We start from the raw sequence: 18724 nt of genomic DNA, 5'->3' as shown, positions 1-18724 counted from the left end.
GCCACGGGCGTCTGTGCGTCCTCACCAGCCGTGCCGCGGATGCACAATTCGCAGAAGCAGGGTCTGGTGCATCGGGGTTAAACACCTAAAAAGGCCCAAAACCCGTTGACCGATATCGCCGTGTTGAGCACGACGACGGCCCCAGCGTCGCTTTTCGTGCTGTGCTCGTGACGGCCGTCGACATCATATCTTCTCGCCCTCCAGCTGCTAGGCGCAACAGCCTCGACTCGATCGCACCAAACGGTCGCATCATTGTTACCGCTATCCAATGCTAAATCTACCTTAGAATACAAATGATTCCCGTCCATGTCTAGTCAACGTAAAACGTAAAGGTATTGAGCATCTTCTGCGCTACAGCCAAAAACTCCTCGGCCGCCTGCCACGTCCCCGCTGCCCCCTTCAGCTCGTTCCCCATGTCCTGTAGAACAATCGCCCAATCCTGGATGTGCTGGCCCAGCAACAAGGCTCCCTCCTCGAGCGTGCCATGCTGCAGCCAACACTCGTGACCCGTCGCAAACGTGCGCTTCATCGTCTCGGCCGCACTGGCTTGAGCAGGCGTCGGCCTCTCGGCGTCCAGATGCAGACACTGGTCCGAGATCAGCTCGACGCACGTCTCGCGCACCGCTGGATCGCACCTGCATGCGGGACGTCGTCGTTGGGCCTCACTGCGCTGCAGTCGACAGAGGATTACGAGGCAGCCAAACGCTTGCCCGAGGCCTTCGAGGATGGTCGGGGTGAGGTTCGAGAGCCGCGGCATGCTCATAAAGTTGCCGATGACCGCTCCGGCGTGTACGGCCGCCCAGCGCTGCATGCGTGTGTTGCGATAGGGGCACGTGTCGGGGTCGACGCAGCTCTCGCACCGCAGGGGAATCGGCGTCTGCATCCCAGACCGTGCTGCGCCCGCACCTCCTCGAGCACCACTGGTCGCCCCACTGCCATTCGTCTCGACATGATCCTCGCACGTCGCTACCAACGCATGCACCACGTGATGCGCATTGAACAGTACCGACAGCTGAATCACATGGAACCTGAAATGCAGCATGAAGCGGTCGTTGCTCGGTCCCAGGTTGGGCAAGCGTGCACCATTCGGTTTGCGATTCGCGACACTGTGGAGGCCGTTCAGAGGTCGACTGAACCCCGTCGAGTTCTCTACAGGATTCGGCAAGTACGACTGATGATACAGCCGCATCCACCTCGACAGCGCCGCCAACATGATCTCGGTGTCCAGCACGTTGAGCTTGTGATACGCCACTCCGCCTCGGATGCAAAAGAGCGTCTCCAGCCCGTTGTCAAACGCAGGCTGAGCGGGACTGAAATCCGCTGCGTACGACGTGCCCGTGCGGAAAGGTGGCGTGTGCCGAGAGATCCACATGAGATGTAGTCCTTCCAACAGGGACAAGAGGGCAAAGTGTTCCTTGACTGTAAAACAGAGCATGCTTTCCAGCTCTTGATTCACCTCGTTTTCGTGTTTTGCATCGTCCCCTTTCGCGGAAGCAGCGGGAGACGGTGCGTCGATGCCAAACATTGCATCCAGAATGGGACCCAGCTGCTTCTTTCCGGACAGCAGCGGGCGTTGGTGTGCTTCTCGGGTCGCCTTGCGCTCCAGAACAAGTTTGGCCCACTCGAGGGACGTTTTGGCATCCCACACATCATCGGCGCACGGGACCAGCGCCTGGCAGGCGATGCGAGACATGCTGCGCATCTGGACAAAGCTGGAAAGAAACTCCGAGTGATGCGATTCGACAATGCTGTGGCAGATCTGGATGCGCGTCACCTCCTCGGCATCCGACCACTGCTTCCACACGCCATGCAGCCGCTCCAGCAGGGTCTTTTGCTCTGCCGACAGCTGGTTGGTCGTCTGGTCCCTGGCCAGCACCTCGAGCTCGACGAGCGCCATCTGGATCGTAGGGCCCAGCAGACACTGCAGCGACTCCTCCCAAGGACCGCTGAGGAACCACATGCCCTGGCGCCAGCCATACTCGCGACACAGCGAGCTGCCCGTATAGGTGCTGTGGATCGATTTGCGGCGGATGCTCTCGTCGCGACAGAGGAAGGCGTACAGATGCGTGAAGCCCATGACGGCGCATGCCTCGCGCATGAGTGGAGGCTGGTCTAGGTAGAAGACAGCGCCGGCCCAGATGCTTCGGAAGATGAGCTGCCATAGCTCGGCGCCGTAGGCCTTGACGTCCTCGCGCGGCTGCCAGAGGGTGCCGAGAGCGAGAAGCGCGGTAAACACGTATGGACGTTCAGCGGCGAGTCGACGATGGTCGAGCAGCCAGTAGGAAGGTAGCGATGGTAACATGGAGCGCGTATGCCGTGTAGCAGCACTGAACAGCGAAGCGGCAGTGAGGCGTGGCGGCTTCTTGGGGATGTTGACGCCGTGCAGCACGAGATCGCGGGTACGCGCGCCAATGTTGCTCGCTGCCTGGTCGCCCACTTTTTCGACCGAGCGGGTCATTTCGTCGGTATCATCCATGGCAACACCAGCTGGTGGGTGGCGAGGCGTACCGGGCGTCGACCGTCCAGAGTTGTGTGCGGACTCGGTGAAGGTCGCGAAAGGGACGAGGTTGGCCAGTGGCTGGGGAAGCGGATGCGAGGGTTGACCAGAGTCTTGGTGCTGGGTCGATTGAGGCTGGAGTTGGCTGGGCAGAGCTGCCGAAGGAGTTAGCTGGGGCATGGCGTGTTGCTGCATGTGCTGACCGGAATGTTGTGGCTGCATAGCGGAGACTTGATCTGTAAAGGCATAGCCATCGTTGGATATGGGCGCCATGCCAGCATAGTCGACAGGGGCCATGGGTTCGTGCGGGACAAAGCTCGAGATGGAATCCATGAGAATCGACTGTAAGATATCGTCGAAGAAGTTTTGACCTTCTGGGTCAGAATTGGAGCTAGACCCCCAGGACGGCGAAGGTGCGGTGAGCGAGGCTATCGAGAGTGACGCGGGCTGTTCGGCGGAAGGGGCTTGAGCATCATAGCCAGCAGAGGGGGCGAAGGATGAGGAAGAGGAAGCGGACGCATGGTCGTGGTAAGCAGTGGATGCGCCGCCGTACAGATTCGGATGGAAGGGCAGCGAGGAGGACGAGGTGGCTGCAGAAGGGGCTGCCGAGGTTGCAGTGGAGGTATCGTACAAGGGCGGCTGGCCGACCTGAGCTTGCCACGGGCTGTGGGAGACGCTGGTAGAGTCGCTGGTGGACGAGTGTGGGTGCGCTGACGATGAGACGGAATGAGAGGTATGACCGTTGCGAGAGTAGGGGTGGTGGTGGAGCTGCGATCGATAGTAGGTGGAGCTGGGTGGACCGGAAAGCGATTGCGATGCGGCTGTGGTGGTGACGGCGGTAGTGGAGGGACGAGAAGCGATGGGAGTATCGCGCGGATCTACTTTAAGATGACCGATATGCTCCTCGGCATCTGCATCTGACTTGGAATCGTCATCTTCGCGGTCGGCGGTGCTGTCAGAACCACGTATTCTGACAGCAGCTAGAGTAGGGCGATCTGGATGGATACGCTTCTTGTGGCGTTGAAAACTGTCGATACGTTTGAATTCTTGATCGCAATCGGGGCATCTCCATACTGCAGCGTCGGAATGCGAGAGGAGATGGCGGCGCAGATGGACGGGCTTGGAGAAGAGATAGTCGCACCCAGCATGCGGGCAAGAGATGGTTTTTGGCATTCTCGCGAGAGGTTTATTTTGGTGGCCAGCAAGAGTTCAAACTGCCATGACGCCGTGTGGATGTAGCTCAGCCTAGACAGCTAGCAAGCAGGAGAGGCTGATGCGAGGGAAGATGCGGCTGAGCCTGACCCACTCGAGATGAGAGACCGGATGATTGCGGGCTGTCAGTCTTGAAAAGGAAGCCTTTGTTATTAATCGAGTCCGATCCAGGGTATCTGATGGTGATGATGGTTGAAACGGACGGCCATGACGAGACGACCAACGAACGACAAGAAAGAACCCCAAAAATGCTCAATTTCTCGAAATAAAGAATGTCAAGTTTGTGGGGTAAAAGAAAGGCTCCTGCCCAAGGAAACAAAGACACCATACACACAGTACAGTACAGTACAGTACAGTACAGTACGTAACATCCGAGTAAGCGTCCTCGTCAGCTTGCTCAGTTGAAGCTTCAGCGGAGATGGGAGCACGTAATGCCTCTTTCAACCTGCAAAATCAAGCGACGCCAGAAGATTCCCGCGGGATTTAGTCCAACACTACTACTGTAACATGATCTTGGTGTGTGGGGTAGCTGAAGATGACGACGCTCGGCTGCATTCCAATGCGAAGCTCGCAAAGTTATGCATGGTACACCGCGTTCTGATCCACTCGCATGCACGAGGGTTCAGCCCCACGGCACCGACAGCGGCACCGAGAGAGAAACCGAGAGAGAAAGCCAGCTTGTGTGAATGCCAGTCGTGTCTTGGAGACCATGCAGGCAATTCCCACGCCAGTCTGAGGGTGCAAAGCGCACCTACCCAATGCGGCGGTAACCCTCAATAGCGGTAACTCTTTTCACGCACCAAAATCGTCTTGCTCGGTGGTGACCTTGAGACCCTTGTTTCTTGCTTGCACGCTCTCTTCGCTTTCACCCCGCATCAGTTCTCGACCGTGCGCTTGAAAATCTGTCTCTCTCCCACCGACTAGACCTCTGGCACGGCGTATCCTTTTCATCATTATCACTATCATCATCACCACCACCACCACCACCACCACCACCACCACATCTACCTAGCTCTTCTCGCTCTTCTCACAATCATGAGTCTCACAGTCAACTCCATCCAGGAGCGCCTTGGCGGCTACTATACGCACCTCACCACCACCAAGACCGGTTCGGCTGTCCTGGCTGCCTTCGCCCTCTATGCCGCCCGCAAGTTCTTCCAGCGTCGCAAGCGCATTGCCGCACAGAAAGCGTGGTCCAACACTGCGAGCGAAGTGGCCGTCATCACGGGAGGCTCTGGAGGCATCGGCATCGAGGTCGTCCAGCGCTTGGCGGCCAAGGGCGTTAAAGTGGCTATCCTCGACCTCGTCGCACCGCGCGCCGACGTCCTTTCCGACAAGGTTCGCTTCTACAAGGCTGACATGACCGACTACGACAGCATTCTCGCTGCATCCAAGCAGATCGAGAAGGATCTCGGTCCCGTTACGATTCTGGTTAATAACGCAGGTGTGGCGAACGATGGTCATAGCATCGTCGAGTTCGAGCCCAAAAGGACCAAGCTCACCCTTGAAGTCAACCTACTCTCGCAGTTTTACACTCTCAAGATCTTCCTCCCGCACATGATCCGCACCAACCACGGCCACATCATGGCTGTCGCCAGTGCCGCGTCCTTCATCATGCCCGCCGGTGGCGCTGATTACGGTGCTTCCAAAGCTGGCGTCCTCTCGCTCCACGAAACGCTCCAGCTCGAGCTCCAACTCCTCCACCAGTCCCCCGGCGTCGTATGCTCCATCGTTCATCCATACTGGGTCAAGACAAACATCGTAAAAACTGCATTGAGTGAGGAGTATCAGGCCAAGATCATGACGCCCGGTCTTGTTGGCCAAAAGATGGCGGATAAGCTGCTGAGTGGTCAAGGAGGCAGTCTCTACGTTCCGGGATGGGTTGGAAACCTGGCCTTCATTCGAGCTCTTCCTCATGGCCTCCAGCACCGTATCCGTGTCAAGGGCACCCTCGATCTCCACAAGAATGCTAACAAGAGCCGCACGCTCCCGGCCAAGCATTAGATCGCGGTCCGCCATGCCCTGAGAAACACCTCTCGCGTTCTGGATGTCTGACAGCCAGGACCGAAACCTCAATTTCATCGTACATCTACGCTATGTCACTAAACATGCTGCACTTCAAATGGAAAGCTTCGTAACATCGACGCTCCGAGTCATCGCCCTCGAGCATGAGCGAGGTGTGCGAAACTCGACAAGCTGTCACCTGAGACTCAAACATTCTTTCAAACCTTGACGATTCTGTTCCAGGCCAAACGTTATTCTTGAAATTTTACATCATCCGTGAGCCTGTTGAACTTACTTCTTCTTCTTGATCATAACAAAGCACAGGGGCCACCTGAGATGCAGCTCCTCGACGTGCTTGCCACCGTTCGCCCTCTTCACCTCGTTCTGCAGCTGCTCCAGGAATCGGTCCACCACGTCCTTGCCACCATTCTGCTGCTTGTCGTCGGGGTGCTGAGTGAGGTACGTATGTGTAGCAGACCAGGTGCGCAGGTAGCTCGCGAGCTGGTCCCAGTTCAAATACTTGTCCATGGTCGTGTCTTTGTGGTCGCCTTCGAACTCTGCCTTGACCTCGGGGCTGAGGTCAGAGGTGAGCGGGGTGGTGGTGAGCGGGGGCCAGCTGGACCAGATCTGATCCGCTTGCAAGCCGGTAGTCGAGAACGTCCTCTTGAACGCCGAGGCTTCGTCCCAGTGCGCGGCGATGTCGGGGAACGAGGTGGGGAAGGGCACGGGTTGCAGGCCTTGGTTGACGATGCCCCGTCCCGGTTGTTCCCAGAACTCCCCGATCGAGTCGATCTTGGCATCGATGGGCGACAGTTGAGGCGACCCGGGACCCGTGCCGTCCTTGAGTGCGAACCGGTTCAGCAGCGTGCGTGTGCTCGGGAACTCGGGCAGGAAGAAGTCCGGGTAGCCGTACAGACACACACTGCCGCCCGGCCGCATGACTCGAGTCAACTCCTTCCAGAAGCGCGCATAGTCGAACCAGTGCGCCGCCTGCCCGCTCGTCACCAGATCCACACTCCCTGCCTCCAAGAACGGCAGTGACTCGGAAAACCCTTGCCGGTACTCCACCTCTCCCAGAGCGCCCCTGGCCCCATCGGCCGCGTGCGGAATCAGGTGCGAAGGAAGCTCCGGCGTCGAAGGCGTAATGGCCGCTTCCACCATCTTGGGCGAAGGATCCACGCCCACCACCCGCTCAAAGTGCGGTAGCAGGGAAAGAGTCGATATCCCCGGCCCACATCCAAGATCCACCGCCAAGCTCGAGCCAGCAGCCGAAGTGGAACCAGACAAAGCAGTGCCAGGACGCGAGCCGAAGTGATACGTCAACACCTTGTCGTGCACCCATTTCGGATACGAAGGTCGAAACGCCAGATATGCCGCTGCGTCAAAGGTTGTTCTTGAGAATGTCGACATTTCGTATCCCCAGTGTCTTGATATTGCTCGAGGTGGTGGTGGTGTTGGTACGTTGTGTGGACGGGTAAATGCCGATGGAGCCAGATGGGATTCTTATATAGAAGCGAGATGGTCCGAAAACGATCCAAAGGGTCGCACAGACGCGCGTCAACGCGGGGGAAGCAAACAAACCGCTTCGGCCACATAGCGCCGTTTCCGCCGGTAACTGCTCTGGCTCCCACGCGGTTCAGCCACTTTGCTAGCCGCTACCTCCGCTCTCCCCTCCTCCCATTCGGTAGCGCCTTACATTTCCGCCGACAATTGACATCTCCGGCCGCTCCTCTCAAATTAGGCTCACCTGCAATATACAAATCACGACGGCATTTCCGGATCGAAAGAACATAGAGAGACAAGCAATGCGTTCAGTACGGCGCGACGAGGGACAAAGATTATGCGAGAGGACAGGATATGCGCGGTGCGACTGTGCGAGATGCAGATGTGCGAGAAGAATTGCTGAACGGATGAGCGAAAGGATCTGGGATGGAAGTTGAGCTGTATAGAAAAGATGCGATAGGCTGCGATCGAGATCATGGAAGCGGCAGAGAACGTGGGGTTCGAAAGGCAAATAAGCTCTCACCGTATCGAGCTAGTCGAAGGCTGCCAAGGAGCTTTGACCGCGAAACCACTCGCCCCGTCTCCTGTGCCATCGATATCATCTACGGTCACTGGGGCAGCCTCGTCGTCGGCGTGCCGCAAGGTAGCTTTCAAACTTGGACTTGCTGTTGGAGAAGGCGTGTGGCTTCGCGCAAATTGCTCCGAGAGTTTCCTAATCAGGCTCGGTCGGTCACTGGTTGCTCTCGGCGAAAAGGACGACGAGTCGGCAGAGACAGCTGCTGCGGCTTCTTGCAAGCGACCCAGCGCAGACACGCTCTGCACACAAGCCTCTGACAAACTAGCGGACGATGCCGAGCGAATGCGTGAAGGACGCATCGAGGGAGGCAATGCAGGGCGACCGCTTTGGGCGGTGGATGCTGCAGGCTCGACCGCGTGCGTTGCCGGCTCTTCTTCTGGTGTCACGTCGTCCTGATGCGACTTGAATGCTTCGGTGAGGCAAGTGTTCGCCAACGAGCGTGCCAGTTGATGGACGTCTTGATCGTCAAGATGTGCAGGTCGAGGCCAACGGCCGGCCAAGGTCTCGACACTGCTGCCTTGGCTACTATAAGTCCAGGCGGCCGTGGACGGTAGCATCGCGTCACCGACCGGAGGTCGAGCGATGGCAGACTGTTTCGCAAACGAGCTGCTGGGCTGCCACCTCTCGCCATTGGGATCCGAATTGAGCGGCGGAACGCGGTCGCGCTCTTCAGCATCGTCGGAACGGGGCCGAGGTTCATGGCCTTCCGCATTCTGAATGGCGACCCCACATCCGGTTCGAACACGTTGCACACCGTTCCATCCGTTCTCGAGCGAGTTGAACGAGGCGTTTGCGTGCAAAGACGACTTGAAACTCTCTGCAGAGCAAGCCTGGGCCGCCTCGACTTGGTGATGAAGCTGATACCATTCTTCGTCTGGCCCGTTGTAGCTGGCAAAGCGCTGAGCTCCTTGACCGGGCGTCTCGACCTGGTCCACGAGCTTTTCGCCCGAGTCGAGCGCACGAGCACCAAACACGAGTCGAATGGTCTTGTGCAGAAAGATCTTGGGGGATCTGGCCGCTTTGGTGCTGCTCTTCTGACCGTGATCGGCGCGTTGCCGGAAACGACGTGAATCGGACCCATCGAAGCCGGCCTGACGATCGTCGTGCAGCGCCTTGACAGGTGGACAGCAGAATTGGAGATGAATGGCGAACCTCAGAGACTCTCTGGTGACCACTCGGACATTGTTTGGGGAAGCGCGATGGCCATGCTGGTGGTCGTCGTCATTCGGATCGGCACTCGAACGAGACATGGTTTTTTGACGGATGAAGGTCTTGGTGCCAGGCTGCATATCGGTGAGATCGTAAGGAACGAGAAAGAGCTTGACAGCATTCAGCTCGGGATACTTTACGACGAGCTGGACCTGACCCTTAGGTGGGACGGCGTATCCGGGGAAGGAAGGCAAGTCGCTCGGCCCGGTAGCGAGAGTCGCGGCGAGGAGCGTAGCGTGGTAGTGCGCGTCTAGGTCGATGGTTCCGACATAAGGGCTGCCAAGAGCAGCGGTGGAGCCCACACGGGACGCAGAGGCCGAGGCGTCCATGGCATGAAAGTCGTAGAAATGTGCTGGGAACTGAATGTGGACGTGCGGCGGACACCGGAGCGAGGGCTTGCACCTGCCCACACCGAGCACGCCGATCTCGGCGTCGAAGATGACAGGCTTGGAAGCGGGCATCGACATGCGCCCACAAAGAAGCGATTCCTGGAAGGAGCCAACGAGGCTGCCAAAATTGGGGGTCGGACTCGCAGCTGAGCTGCTGAAACCGGAAGAGCGACGTCGAGTGTTGACGGATCTGGTGAAGCTCGACGAGGGCCTGGGCGGAGAGAAGGCGGTGTCATGGTTGAAAGCGGAGTTTGACGAGAGGGACCAGGATGGTGTGAATGGACTGCGCATCAAGCGAGCCGGACCGCTGACGTGACGCGAGGACGGAGCAGCAGAGGCTGCAGCCTGATATGGACTAGCAGCGGAGTTGCCTTCTGCGCTTATGCCGGCGTCTAGTCGACTTGGTGGAGCATGCGAGGCAAACGATGTTGCTGCAACGTGTCCATAGGGTTTGGAAGGAGTTGTCCGAGTCGCGGATGTTGTTTCCGCTTCGACTGCGTCCCTCTCGGAGGCCAGCGCCGAGCGACTGAGCGGGCTTGGAGGAAAAGCGTTGAAGAATGACATGGTTTCGAGCAGTCTAGCAGCCGGAAGGCTCGTGTTCGCGCGAAGATGCTGTCGCAAGCAAGAATGGTGCAATGGTAACGGATTTCAAGGCTGGCGTCGGTGAGGCCAGATCGGACGGTAGCGAGGTGGCCATGGTCGAGTGACTGGTAGGTTCAATCCATGTTGGTAAAGGTCTGTGAGTGGAAGTGGGCACGGATGATTTGATTGAATGTCAGCTTGGGATCGAGATTGACCCTCGAAGGTCACTGTGCGTTGAAAGGCGGAGTGTAGATCGGAAGATGGTGGTGATAAAAGTGATGAGCAAAGTCTTTCTTTTTGGTGCGATATGAAGGGCCGATGCAATGTGACTCCATGCGCAAGCACAGCAAGGGTCCTCGTCCCTTAGCATTTGTGACTCGCTCGCACTGCACAATTTCAACCACAAATTGTGAAAGAGCTGGGTGGAGGCAGCGACCGGGAGGGTTTTTTTTCGGCAAGGATCGGCGGGCGATGCAAGGCATGCGTGGGAGCAGCTACGGTTTTGTCGTCGAGACTGCTGCTCGAAGTCGTCGGTGTGAATGTGCACTTGCTTGCCATCGCAACCGCCCCCTCAGGGAAATGGCATGGACTCATCGACGGTCGAAATTGTCCCCAGCGATGGAACCTGAAAGGGAAAGGGGAGTGATCTACGTAAGAAGAGGGCTCCTTCTCTCATCGGGTGTTCTTGCCGAAACAGATCTGTGATCTGCAGGCCGCCGATCCAGTTGCTAGTCACAGTCACAAGATCAGGCGGCGCCGCACGCCTCAGCTCAACGAAGAAAAGGCGTAGAATTTCTCGTCTTTGGTCAAGTTACCCGATTCGCAGTCGACCTGCACGCAGATCGCAAGCGAATGCAGGGCTCCAACTGCTCAAAATTCCCACCTGACCAACACAAACACAACACGCGGCTCAACCCTGAACGTAGACACAGCCGAGATCCACTTTGCCAATGCTTCCATGGCCTGATTTGTCCTTCTTCTTGGAAGCCTTTCATAACGATTTCGGACGCGGTCCGAGCTTGCTCTCAAACTTCCATCCAAGCATCCACGCAAGCAAGCAAGCAGTACTGTGCTGGCGGCATCTCCTTGCCCAGCAGGTTGTCGTGCAAAGCAGCAACTAAACTGCTTCGGATCGGCTCACCATGCTGTGTTGCTAGTATAACTCTGCCAGAGACCCAAACACTCGACGAGCCCGACCATTCACAAGCAGCGACTAAACCCGGGGGCCAAAGGACATTGGTGCGTCATGTCCCATCTACACTTCGAAAGGACGCGCACGGCATCGCCGGGTCTCAAACAGGTCGCCTTTGATCACAAGTGCCAGGTCATCCCCGAAGGCGACTGCGCAGAGCTCCGCAACTTGCTCAGTCTCAACCCCAGCCGTGCACAGAGTCCCCCCATCCTCGGCTCATCGCGCCCGAGCAGCTTTATCGCTCGTGCCATCTCGCCGCAGCTCGTGCGCGCAAAGTCGCCCAACCTCAAAAAGGCAACAGGATTGGGCCATGCTCCACCATCCGCGGTCACATCGTGGAGGACTCGCCTGGCCAGCTGGGGTAGCGGTAGCGGCGGCGGCGAGAACAGCAGCCAACCCAACTCTATTGACGGAAACATCTCGGCTGCATTCGGACCTTCAGCGCCATCTCACAGCAGCAATGACGACACCAGCAGCAGCGGCAACAATCAGAGCAGCAGCGATGACGGCCCTCGTCTAGTCGCTCCCATTGCGGCGCGCGGCACTCCCAGCCTCATGATTCCGTTCAATGACGACGACGAATCGGTCGACATCTCGCCCTCTAATGAAAGCGTCATCGACTTTGACGACGTCGATGCCGAGTTTCAACATGCAGTGTCTGGGAAAGCCATGCTGCGAAACCATACACCGGTCAGCTCGATCCAGGCTAGCCCATCTCCGACACTTCAGCCGCCACGATCTGCGAGCCCGTTCGTTCGTTCTACGAGTCCATTCGTTCGTAGCAATAGCGAACTGCGATACCAACGGCCCATGCCCGGCGGCAGACGCAAGAGCTGCCTTGTCCGATCCAGCACACCACAAGCACCAGGTCCACCCCGGTTGATAGACGATGGCATGAGTCCATTGCGAGCTACTCGATCGCATGACCGCGACGACTCCTTTCCACAGCGAAGGCGGGCAGACGGCGTTCCGGTGGTTTGTTCATCGCCGCTCAGCCCTACGCACGAACAGCACGGCCCAGCTGCATCGGCGCCTGCTGCGGAAGGATCTCGGTCTGCCAAGCACCAGCTGCAAGGATTGGTAGGATCGGAAAAGTCCAAGCTATCTCGTTGGAGACGCTTCCGTAGAACCGCTTCGGAAGATGCGCCGCGTGTCGAATCCAGCAGCTCCACCGCCACCACGTCCGAGATGCGTCTCGACGATGCGGGCATTAAGCGCCAAATACAAGCAGGTCGTTGGCCATTCGAAGCTCCGTTGAATGCAGAGTGTAGTTGCAAGAACTGTCAAGACAGGATCGAGGTGGGACTGGCGTCCAACTACGAGCCGCGCTGGACGCGCGCCGCCAGGATCAGGTGGCTGGAAGGGCAGGGGGAGGCTGCACTCCCGTCTAAGCAAGGAGCGAGCGGCTCGAAGCTCCACTTGCCACGCTCTGCCGGTCGCACAGCCATCCAAGCTGACGAGATGGCCCAACTGCACAACGAGACGGTGCATCCACAAACTGCAGCTGAACTGGCAGCACATGAGCCTGCGTCGCCTTCAGCGGAGAAGGGCAATCTCGTGGCATGGGAAGCCAAGCTACCGAATCCGACGGGACTGGAGGAAGGCGACGATACTCTGCGGCGAGAGATTCTGGCACGGAGAGAACAGGCGGCAAGGCAGAGTCCCGTCCTGCGCCACGGAGCGCGAAGCATGATGCGTCAAATTGAAGAAGCGGAACGTCGAGAACAGGAGGCGGCGCGGGCCAGGTCTGCGAGTCGAGAAGGACATCGTGAGTCTGGAGCTGGGTCTGGACGCACTTCACCAGCGACACTAACCTCGCCCGCAATGTCGCCATCGACGCCATCCACCTCACACACGGTCTCGACTCCGCCGCAGGAACCGCAGGCAGAGGGGCAGAGTACGGCAGCTTCGGTTTCGTCGTACTTTGACCCTCGCCCCGCCCCTCCCGAACGAGTTCGGTCGCCGTTGATCCCCGCTGATATGGCGTCCACATCTCGGTACGTCCGGCCTATTGCAACGGACGTAGCTGATCCTTCCAGCTTGTCCTTGGCAAGTGTAGCCCAATCGCTGGAAGCGCTCGCCTCGCCTGCATCCTCTCCGTCCACCTGATGGTCGCTTACCCTTGAGTTTGGAAACTGTGCAAAGCAAATTGGCGGGGACTCAAATTTACGAACGAGGCAATGACTGTGGCCTGTTCTTGTTGATATATTGCAACGCACAGCTTTCTTCTAAGAACACCAACACGCGATGCAACGACCTTGCCCGGCTTTCCCACACTCTGGGTAGCAAGCCTCGTTTCGAGGCGTAACTTGCTTTCATGTGGCCTGGACCTCGCTTGCTCTGCGGTACCTCGGCAAGCCAACGATTGGTCTTCGGAACGGAAGCAGGTGGTCGAGTGAGCGTCGGGCGGAGCAGCGAGAGGTCGCATGTCGCCATGGCTCTGCATCATGGCACGATTGGAAGCGGCCGTCAGTTCTCGCACGATTCGCACTAGACGCTCCTTACAGTGTATATCGCTTCAGTCTAACAACACAATGGAAAAGCCGAGTGAAATTCGCAGTTTACAGCAGATCCCGTAATGCAAAAACCCAATGACCGTTGATCGGATAAAGCTGCAGGCAGCGTCAGCTCTTGGTCAGAATTCGAATTTCGCGCAATTGCGTGCTCTGACTGAGATTCGGAAACTGCCCGCCTCTTTCTGTGTCTCTCTTCTTCCATTCCCTGTCTGGCATTGCGGCACCGCCAATCTCACTCCGCTTTGGCTTTCTTCATCTGTGAAAGATTGGCCTGCTTGCCAAGCGGAAGCATGCGTTGGCTGCATGGGGTACTGTACTGATTGTGCTGCAGATCGACTGGTGCGTGAGTTCACGTCCAATTGGAAGCTGCTTCGTGATCTTGCTATCTGATCCCGCTCGAGACCAACGCGGCGGAAACTGTTCTATGACCATCCTCGCCAGTCTTGCAGTGCCGCAGTGGAGATGGACCGCGGCGGTGTGCCTGGGCGCGCTGGCCTTGCTCTGCTCCACCTAGATTCGTGTTAACTTTTTTAAAAAATAAAAAAGGATCTGTTAACTTCTCGTTCCAGACGTCCCACAGCGAACTCGGTCCAAACCCCAAGCTGGCACATCAACGCACTCCACTTTGAATCCGCTCGTTTCTGCTTTCGAGGTTGGCTTTGCTTGCGAGCGACCTCCAATTCGTTCGAATCGGAAGCACCGACGGACGTGCCGTCTCATCAGGAACGACATTAGATTGAAAAACCTCGATTTGTCAGGATCCTCCGGGGACAGGGCAGGCAGGCGGCAGGGGGCGAAAAGAGACAAAAGTCTCCGGAGGGCCTGTGTTTGCCGTTCGAAGCTGTGTTGGCGGTTCAGCAGGGGCACGGTCGCTGCAGCTGCAGAAAAGAGCATGCGCTGGTTGACAGCTTGGATCCGATGTCGCAATTCCATGCCACTCTTCAGTCACACTTGCAGCTAAGGCATCGCAGCAGTCTCCGCAAAAAAATCAACCGCTTTCTTCAAGTTCTGGATGGAGTCGGCATTTCAAATCTTGGTCAATCACATCATTATTTGCAGCAGCGACCACGACTCCACCAATCTGTCACACACGGCAGCAGGATGATGGCGGGGCACTTCTGCTGCTGCTGCCGTCGCCGCTGCCGCTTAATCTACTGCGGCCCTCTTGGACAGGACGGGCTCAGGAAGAAATCACTTTTCAGCTATTCTAGCTGAGCCTGTGAATAGGCCTGCCATCTCGAACGGAGCTCTTCTTTCTGCCATCTTCTCATCACCGCTTCCTCGTCCTGTCTCGTCTCTCAGCTCACACATCGCACGCAGGCTTGTATCACCCCTGCGTGACTGGCGTGCTCCGTCTTTTCCCCGACTACCTGTCACTTGGCCACGACCTGACGTTTGTTACCAACCATCTGGTCCCATCTTCGTTTTGGCTTTCGCCTTTGGTCGTCTTGACTTTGTGGCTTTGGTCTCAGCACGCCATTCCTCGAGCATCCCTCTTACTTTGGCCACTTTGCAGCATCCCTTCCCACCATCAGCTCTTGCTTTTACTGTCCCAGGAACCACGCTGGCACGCTAGTCCTGCTTCGCTTGTTCCTTCCCGTCGTTCGGAGTCCAGACCTTTCTTTGCTCTTGCTCCTAGCTTCCAACTTTGCACCGGCACCGACTCGACGCAATCACCTATCCGACACTCGCCATTCACTGCAGCCTCGCTCGCCCATTGCACCAACTTCCACTATCCGTCCATCTACTCATCGCATTTCTCATCTCGCTTATCCGGTCAAGAGGTTCAGAGGCCGCATCCCCCTCCGTTCCTGCCGCTTCTGCCCCAGGCTCCTTCTCGTCAAGTTTCCAGCCACATCCGCAGCTAGCCGCGTGGTGCCGCTGGTGCTTGTCAAACCTCCTCTGTTCATTCGCCTCGCGGTCTCGCTCCGGTTCTAGCCTTTCAACGCCCAATTGCCTCGTGCTTGCTGTTCTTCTCTTTGAGACTTGGCACGCGATCCTGCAGGCTCTGGCTCGCCACCATTGTTCCCGCCGCTCCACCGCTGCTTGTTCCCACCTCGCTCGAGCAAATTTTGCTCCTTCCTCCTCCAGAGTATTGCCCTTTCCAGCTCCGCTGCGTGTGCCTTGCTCGCTACACCTTTCTTCCACCAGCCCCATTCGAGCCTGATACCGACGCTTCGTCTTCTGTCCGAACCTATATAGACTCACATCCGATCCGGCTCTCCATCCCATTTCCCTCATCCTCTCCGGACCTTCCACCCCCCTACCCCGTTGTGTCGGCTCTCCTACTCGCCACACAATCACCCTTATCATGGCCGCCCATCCTCATCCAGGGGCCAAGCCCTCTCTCCGCCAGAGAGGTGCCAACGCCTTCAAGTGGGCCATCAGCTACGATGACACCGAGATCAACCGCCTTGGCGTCCCCGTCGTCAGCAGCCGTGATTGGTTCCGCAACATCTTCAACCACCCCGGCAGCAAAGCCACCGAGTACTTTGACAGCCTTTTCCCCTTCCGCAAGTGGATCGGCTCTTACAACGCCCAATGGTTGCTCGGCGACATCATCGCCGGTATCACTGTCGCCCTCGTTGTCGTCCCGCAGTCCATGTCCTACGCTAAGCTCGCCGGTCTCCGTGCCGAATTCGGTCTCTACTCGTCCTTCGTTGGTGTTATGATCTACGCCATCTTTGCCACTTCCAAGGATGTCACCATCGGTCCCGTCGCTGTCATGTCGCTCCAGACTTTCAACGTTGTTCAGCACGTCCTGAACCACACAAAGGAGTGGCATGCTGAGACCATCGCCACCGCACTCGCCTTCCTGTGCGGTGTCATCTGTCTGGGTATTGGTATCCTTCGTATCGGCTTTATCATCGAGTTCATTCCCGCCCCTGCCGTGGCCGGCTTCATGACTGGTTCCGCCATTCAGATCGCCGCTGGTCAGGTGCCCAAGCTGCTCGGTCTCAGCAGTGTTCAGACGAACTCGAACCCCGCTTACCGCGTCATCATCGACACGCTCAAGGCGCTTCCCAAGACCAACATCAACGCTGCCTTTGGTCTGCCAGCCCTTGTCTTCCTCTACTTTATCAAGTGGTTCTGCGGCTGGCTGCCTCGTCGTTACCCTCGCACTGCGCGAACCATGTTCTTCGTCTCGGTGCTGCGTAACGCCTTCATCATCATTGTCTTCACCATCGCCTCTCGTATCTGGCTGGGTCACTACAGTAACCCCAAAAAGTACCCCATCAGCGTCCTGCTCACCGTTCCGCGTGGTTTCAAGCACATGGGCCAGCCCAACCTCAACACCAGGCTGCTTTCCGACATTGCTCCCAAGCTGCCCGTCTCGGTCGTCGTGCTGCTCCTCGAGCACATTGCCATCGCCAAGTCGTTTGGTCGTCTCAACAACTACAAGATCAACCCTAACCAGGAGCTCATCGCTATCGGTGTCACCAATCTGGTCGGTCCCTGCTTCGGCGCCTACGCTGCCACTGGTTCCTTCTCGCGTACCGCTATCAAGTCCAAGTCTGGTGTGCGCACCCCATTGGCTGGTTGGTTCACCGGTATTCTTGTTCTGATCGCCATCTACGCGCTCAGTGGCACCTTCTACTGGATCCCCAACGCTGTGCTCTCGGCCGTCATCATCCACGCCGTCACAGATCTGGTCGTGCCCTTCTCGGTTTCGTACAAGTTCTGGCTCATCAGCCCCTTCGAGCTAATCATCTTCCTTGCCGCCGTGTTTGCCACCATCTTCTCCAGCACCGAGACCGGTGTGTATACCTCCGTGGCTGCTTCCTTGGCGCTGCTGCTTATCCGCATCGCCCGCCCGCGTGGTCGATGGCTCGGTACCGTTCGCATCCACCACGGCACCTCGACCCCCAACGCATCATCTCTCACCCTTACCCATCGCGATGTCTTTGTCCCTCTTGACGACAAGGACGGCTTGCGCGACCCTTCGATTCACGTCGAGCCTCCCCCGCCTGGCGTCCTCATGTACCGATTCGAAGAGGCCTTCACATACCCCAACGCGTCGCACCTTGCTGACCTGCTTATCGACCGAGTCAAGGAGACCACCCGCCCAGGCAAGCCTGCCTCGTCGAGCAAGCTTGGCGATCGTCCTTGGAACGACCCTGGCCCGCCCAACCCGAAGCTTGTCAAGGCCTTCCGCGCCGTCACCTGCCGTGGACGCAAGAACATCGACGGCTCGCTTGCTGGCACAGACGCTGACGCGCGCCCCTTGCTCCGTGCCATGATCTTCGACTTTAGCTCTGTCAGCCACGTCGACACAACCTCGGTGCAAACACTCGTCGATGTGCGCACTGCTGTCGAGCGATACGCCGATGCCAAGGTTGAGTTCCACTTTGCCAACATTCTTTCGCCATGGATTCGACGCGGTCTCCTCGCCGGTGGCTTTGGTGTGGGTTTCCCCTCGAGGCGTATCACCGAGATTGCTCCCGTCGTGTCGCAGCCTCAAGATGTCACCCTGTCGGCTCGTGAGCTCGCAGAGCGTGAACAGGCCGAGAAGGACCGCCGTGCCAAGGCCATCGAGCGCATGAGCCACAAGAGCGCCAACGAGGGTTCGGCGTATCCCTTCAAGGGCCGTGCTACCAAGCAGCTCACCGAGCTCGAGGCTGGTTTGGCTGGTGACGGTGCTGCTGCCAGCCGCAGCCGCGTCGATCTGCACGACGTCGACGAGGACGACCCGGACCACATTCGCAAGGTGACCATTGGTGATGCGTTGTACGACGTGCAGACTTTGGACCAGAACGCGGCCCAAGGCTCTTCGTCGACTGGCAACACGCACTCGCGCGACAGCATCGAGAAGAACCTCGAGGAGGGCGCCGCACCCTTCAGCGGCGAACGCCGTCCCTCGGATCCTTCGAGCATCGGAGTGCCTATCATCTGGGGCAATGACCTCACCCCCTTCTTCCATCTGGACCTCTCAGCTGCTCTTGAGGCTGCGAGTGAGAACCTTGGTCAAGACTCACAACTCAGCTCGAGCATCGACAAGAACTAAAAATAAGGGCCGGTAGCGCTCACATGCCAAGTTTGGCA

The 18724-nt window shown here is 57.9% G+C and overlaps 6 protein-coding genes across 6 annotated transcripts; 3 read left to right on the top strand and 3 right to left on the bottom strand.

The window, feature by feature from the left end:
- Positions 1-310: 310 nt before the first annotated feature.
- Positions 311-3670, bottom strand: EX895_005106 (uncharacterized protein; the record flags this gene model as incomplete). Its single annotated transcript, XM_029885700.1, has 1 exon — positions 311-3670. The coding sequence occupies one exon, from the start codon at positions 3668-3670 to the stop codon at positions 311-313; it is 3360 nt and encodes a 1119-aa protein (XP_029738266.1).
- A 1074-nt stretch (positions 3671-4744) lies between these two features.
- On the top strand, positions 4745-5713 carry EX895_005105 (uncharacterized protein; the record flags this gene model as incomplete). The annotated part of the gene is made up of 1 exon (XM_029885699.1): positions 4745-5713. The coding sequence occupies one exon, from the start codon at positions 4745-4747 to the stop codon at positions 5711-5713; it is 969 nt and encodes a 322-aa protein (XP_029738265.1).
- Positions 5714-6004: 291 nt separating this feature from the next.
- EX895_005104 (uncharacterized protein) lies at positions 6005-7123 on the bottom strand (the record flags this gene model as incomplete). The annotated part of the gene is made up of 1 exon (XM_029885698.1): positions 6005-7123. One exon carries the CDS (start codon positions 7121-7123, stop codon positions 6005-6007), a length of 1119 nt encoding a protein of 372 aa, XP_029738264.1.
- Positions 7124-7735: 612 nt separating this feature from the next.
- On the bottom strand, positions 7736-9955 carry EX895_005103 (uncharacterized protein; the record flags this gene model as incomplete). The annotated part of the gene is made up of 1 exon (XM_029885697.1): positions 7736-9955. One exon carries the CDS (start codon positions 9953-9955, stop codon positions 7736-7738), a length of 2220 nt encoding a protein of 739 aa, XP_029738263.1.
- Positions 9956-11219: 1264 nt separating this feature from the next.
- EX895_005102 (uncharacterized protein) lies at positions 11220-13274 on the top strand (the record flags this gene model as incomplete). Its single annotated transcript, XM_029885696.1, has 1 exon — positions 11220-13274. One exon carries the CDS (start codon positions 11220-11222, stop codon positions 13272-13274), a length of 2055 nt encoding a protein of 684 aa, XP_029738262.1.
- A 2718-nt stretch (positions 13275-15992) lies between these two features.
- On the top strand, positions 15993-18686 carry EX895_005101 (uncharacterized protein; the record flags this gene model as incomplete). Its single annotated transcript, XM_029885695.1, has 1 exon — positions 15993-18686. One exon carries the CDS (start codon positions 15993-15995, stop codon positions 18684-18686), a length of 2694 nt encoding a protein of 897 aa, XP_029738261.1.
- Positions 18687-18724: the final 38 nt, after the last annotated feature.

The sequence above is a fragment of the Sporisorium graminicola genome, chromosome SGRAM_5 (assembly GCF_005498985.1).
Source record: "Sporisorium graminicola strain CBS 10092 chromosome SGRAM_5, whole genome shotgun sequence".
Classification (NCBI taxonomy): Eukaryota; Fungi; Basidiomycota; class Ustilaginomycetes; order Ustilaginales; family Ustilaginaceae; genus Sporisorium; species Sporisorium graminicola.
This window is presented reverse-complemented; position numbering and strand designations above follow the sequence as displayed.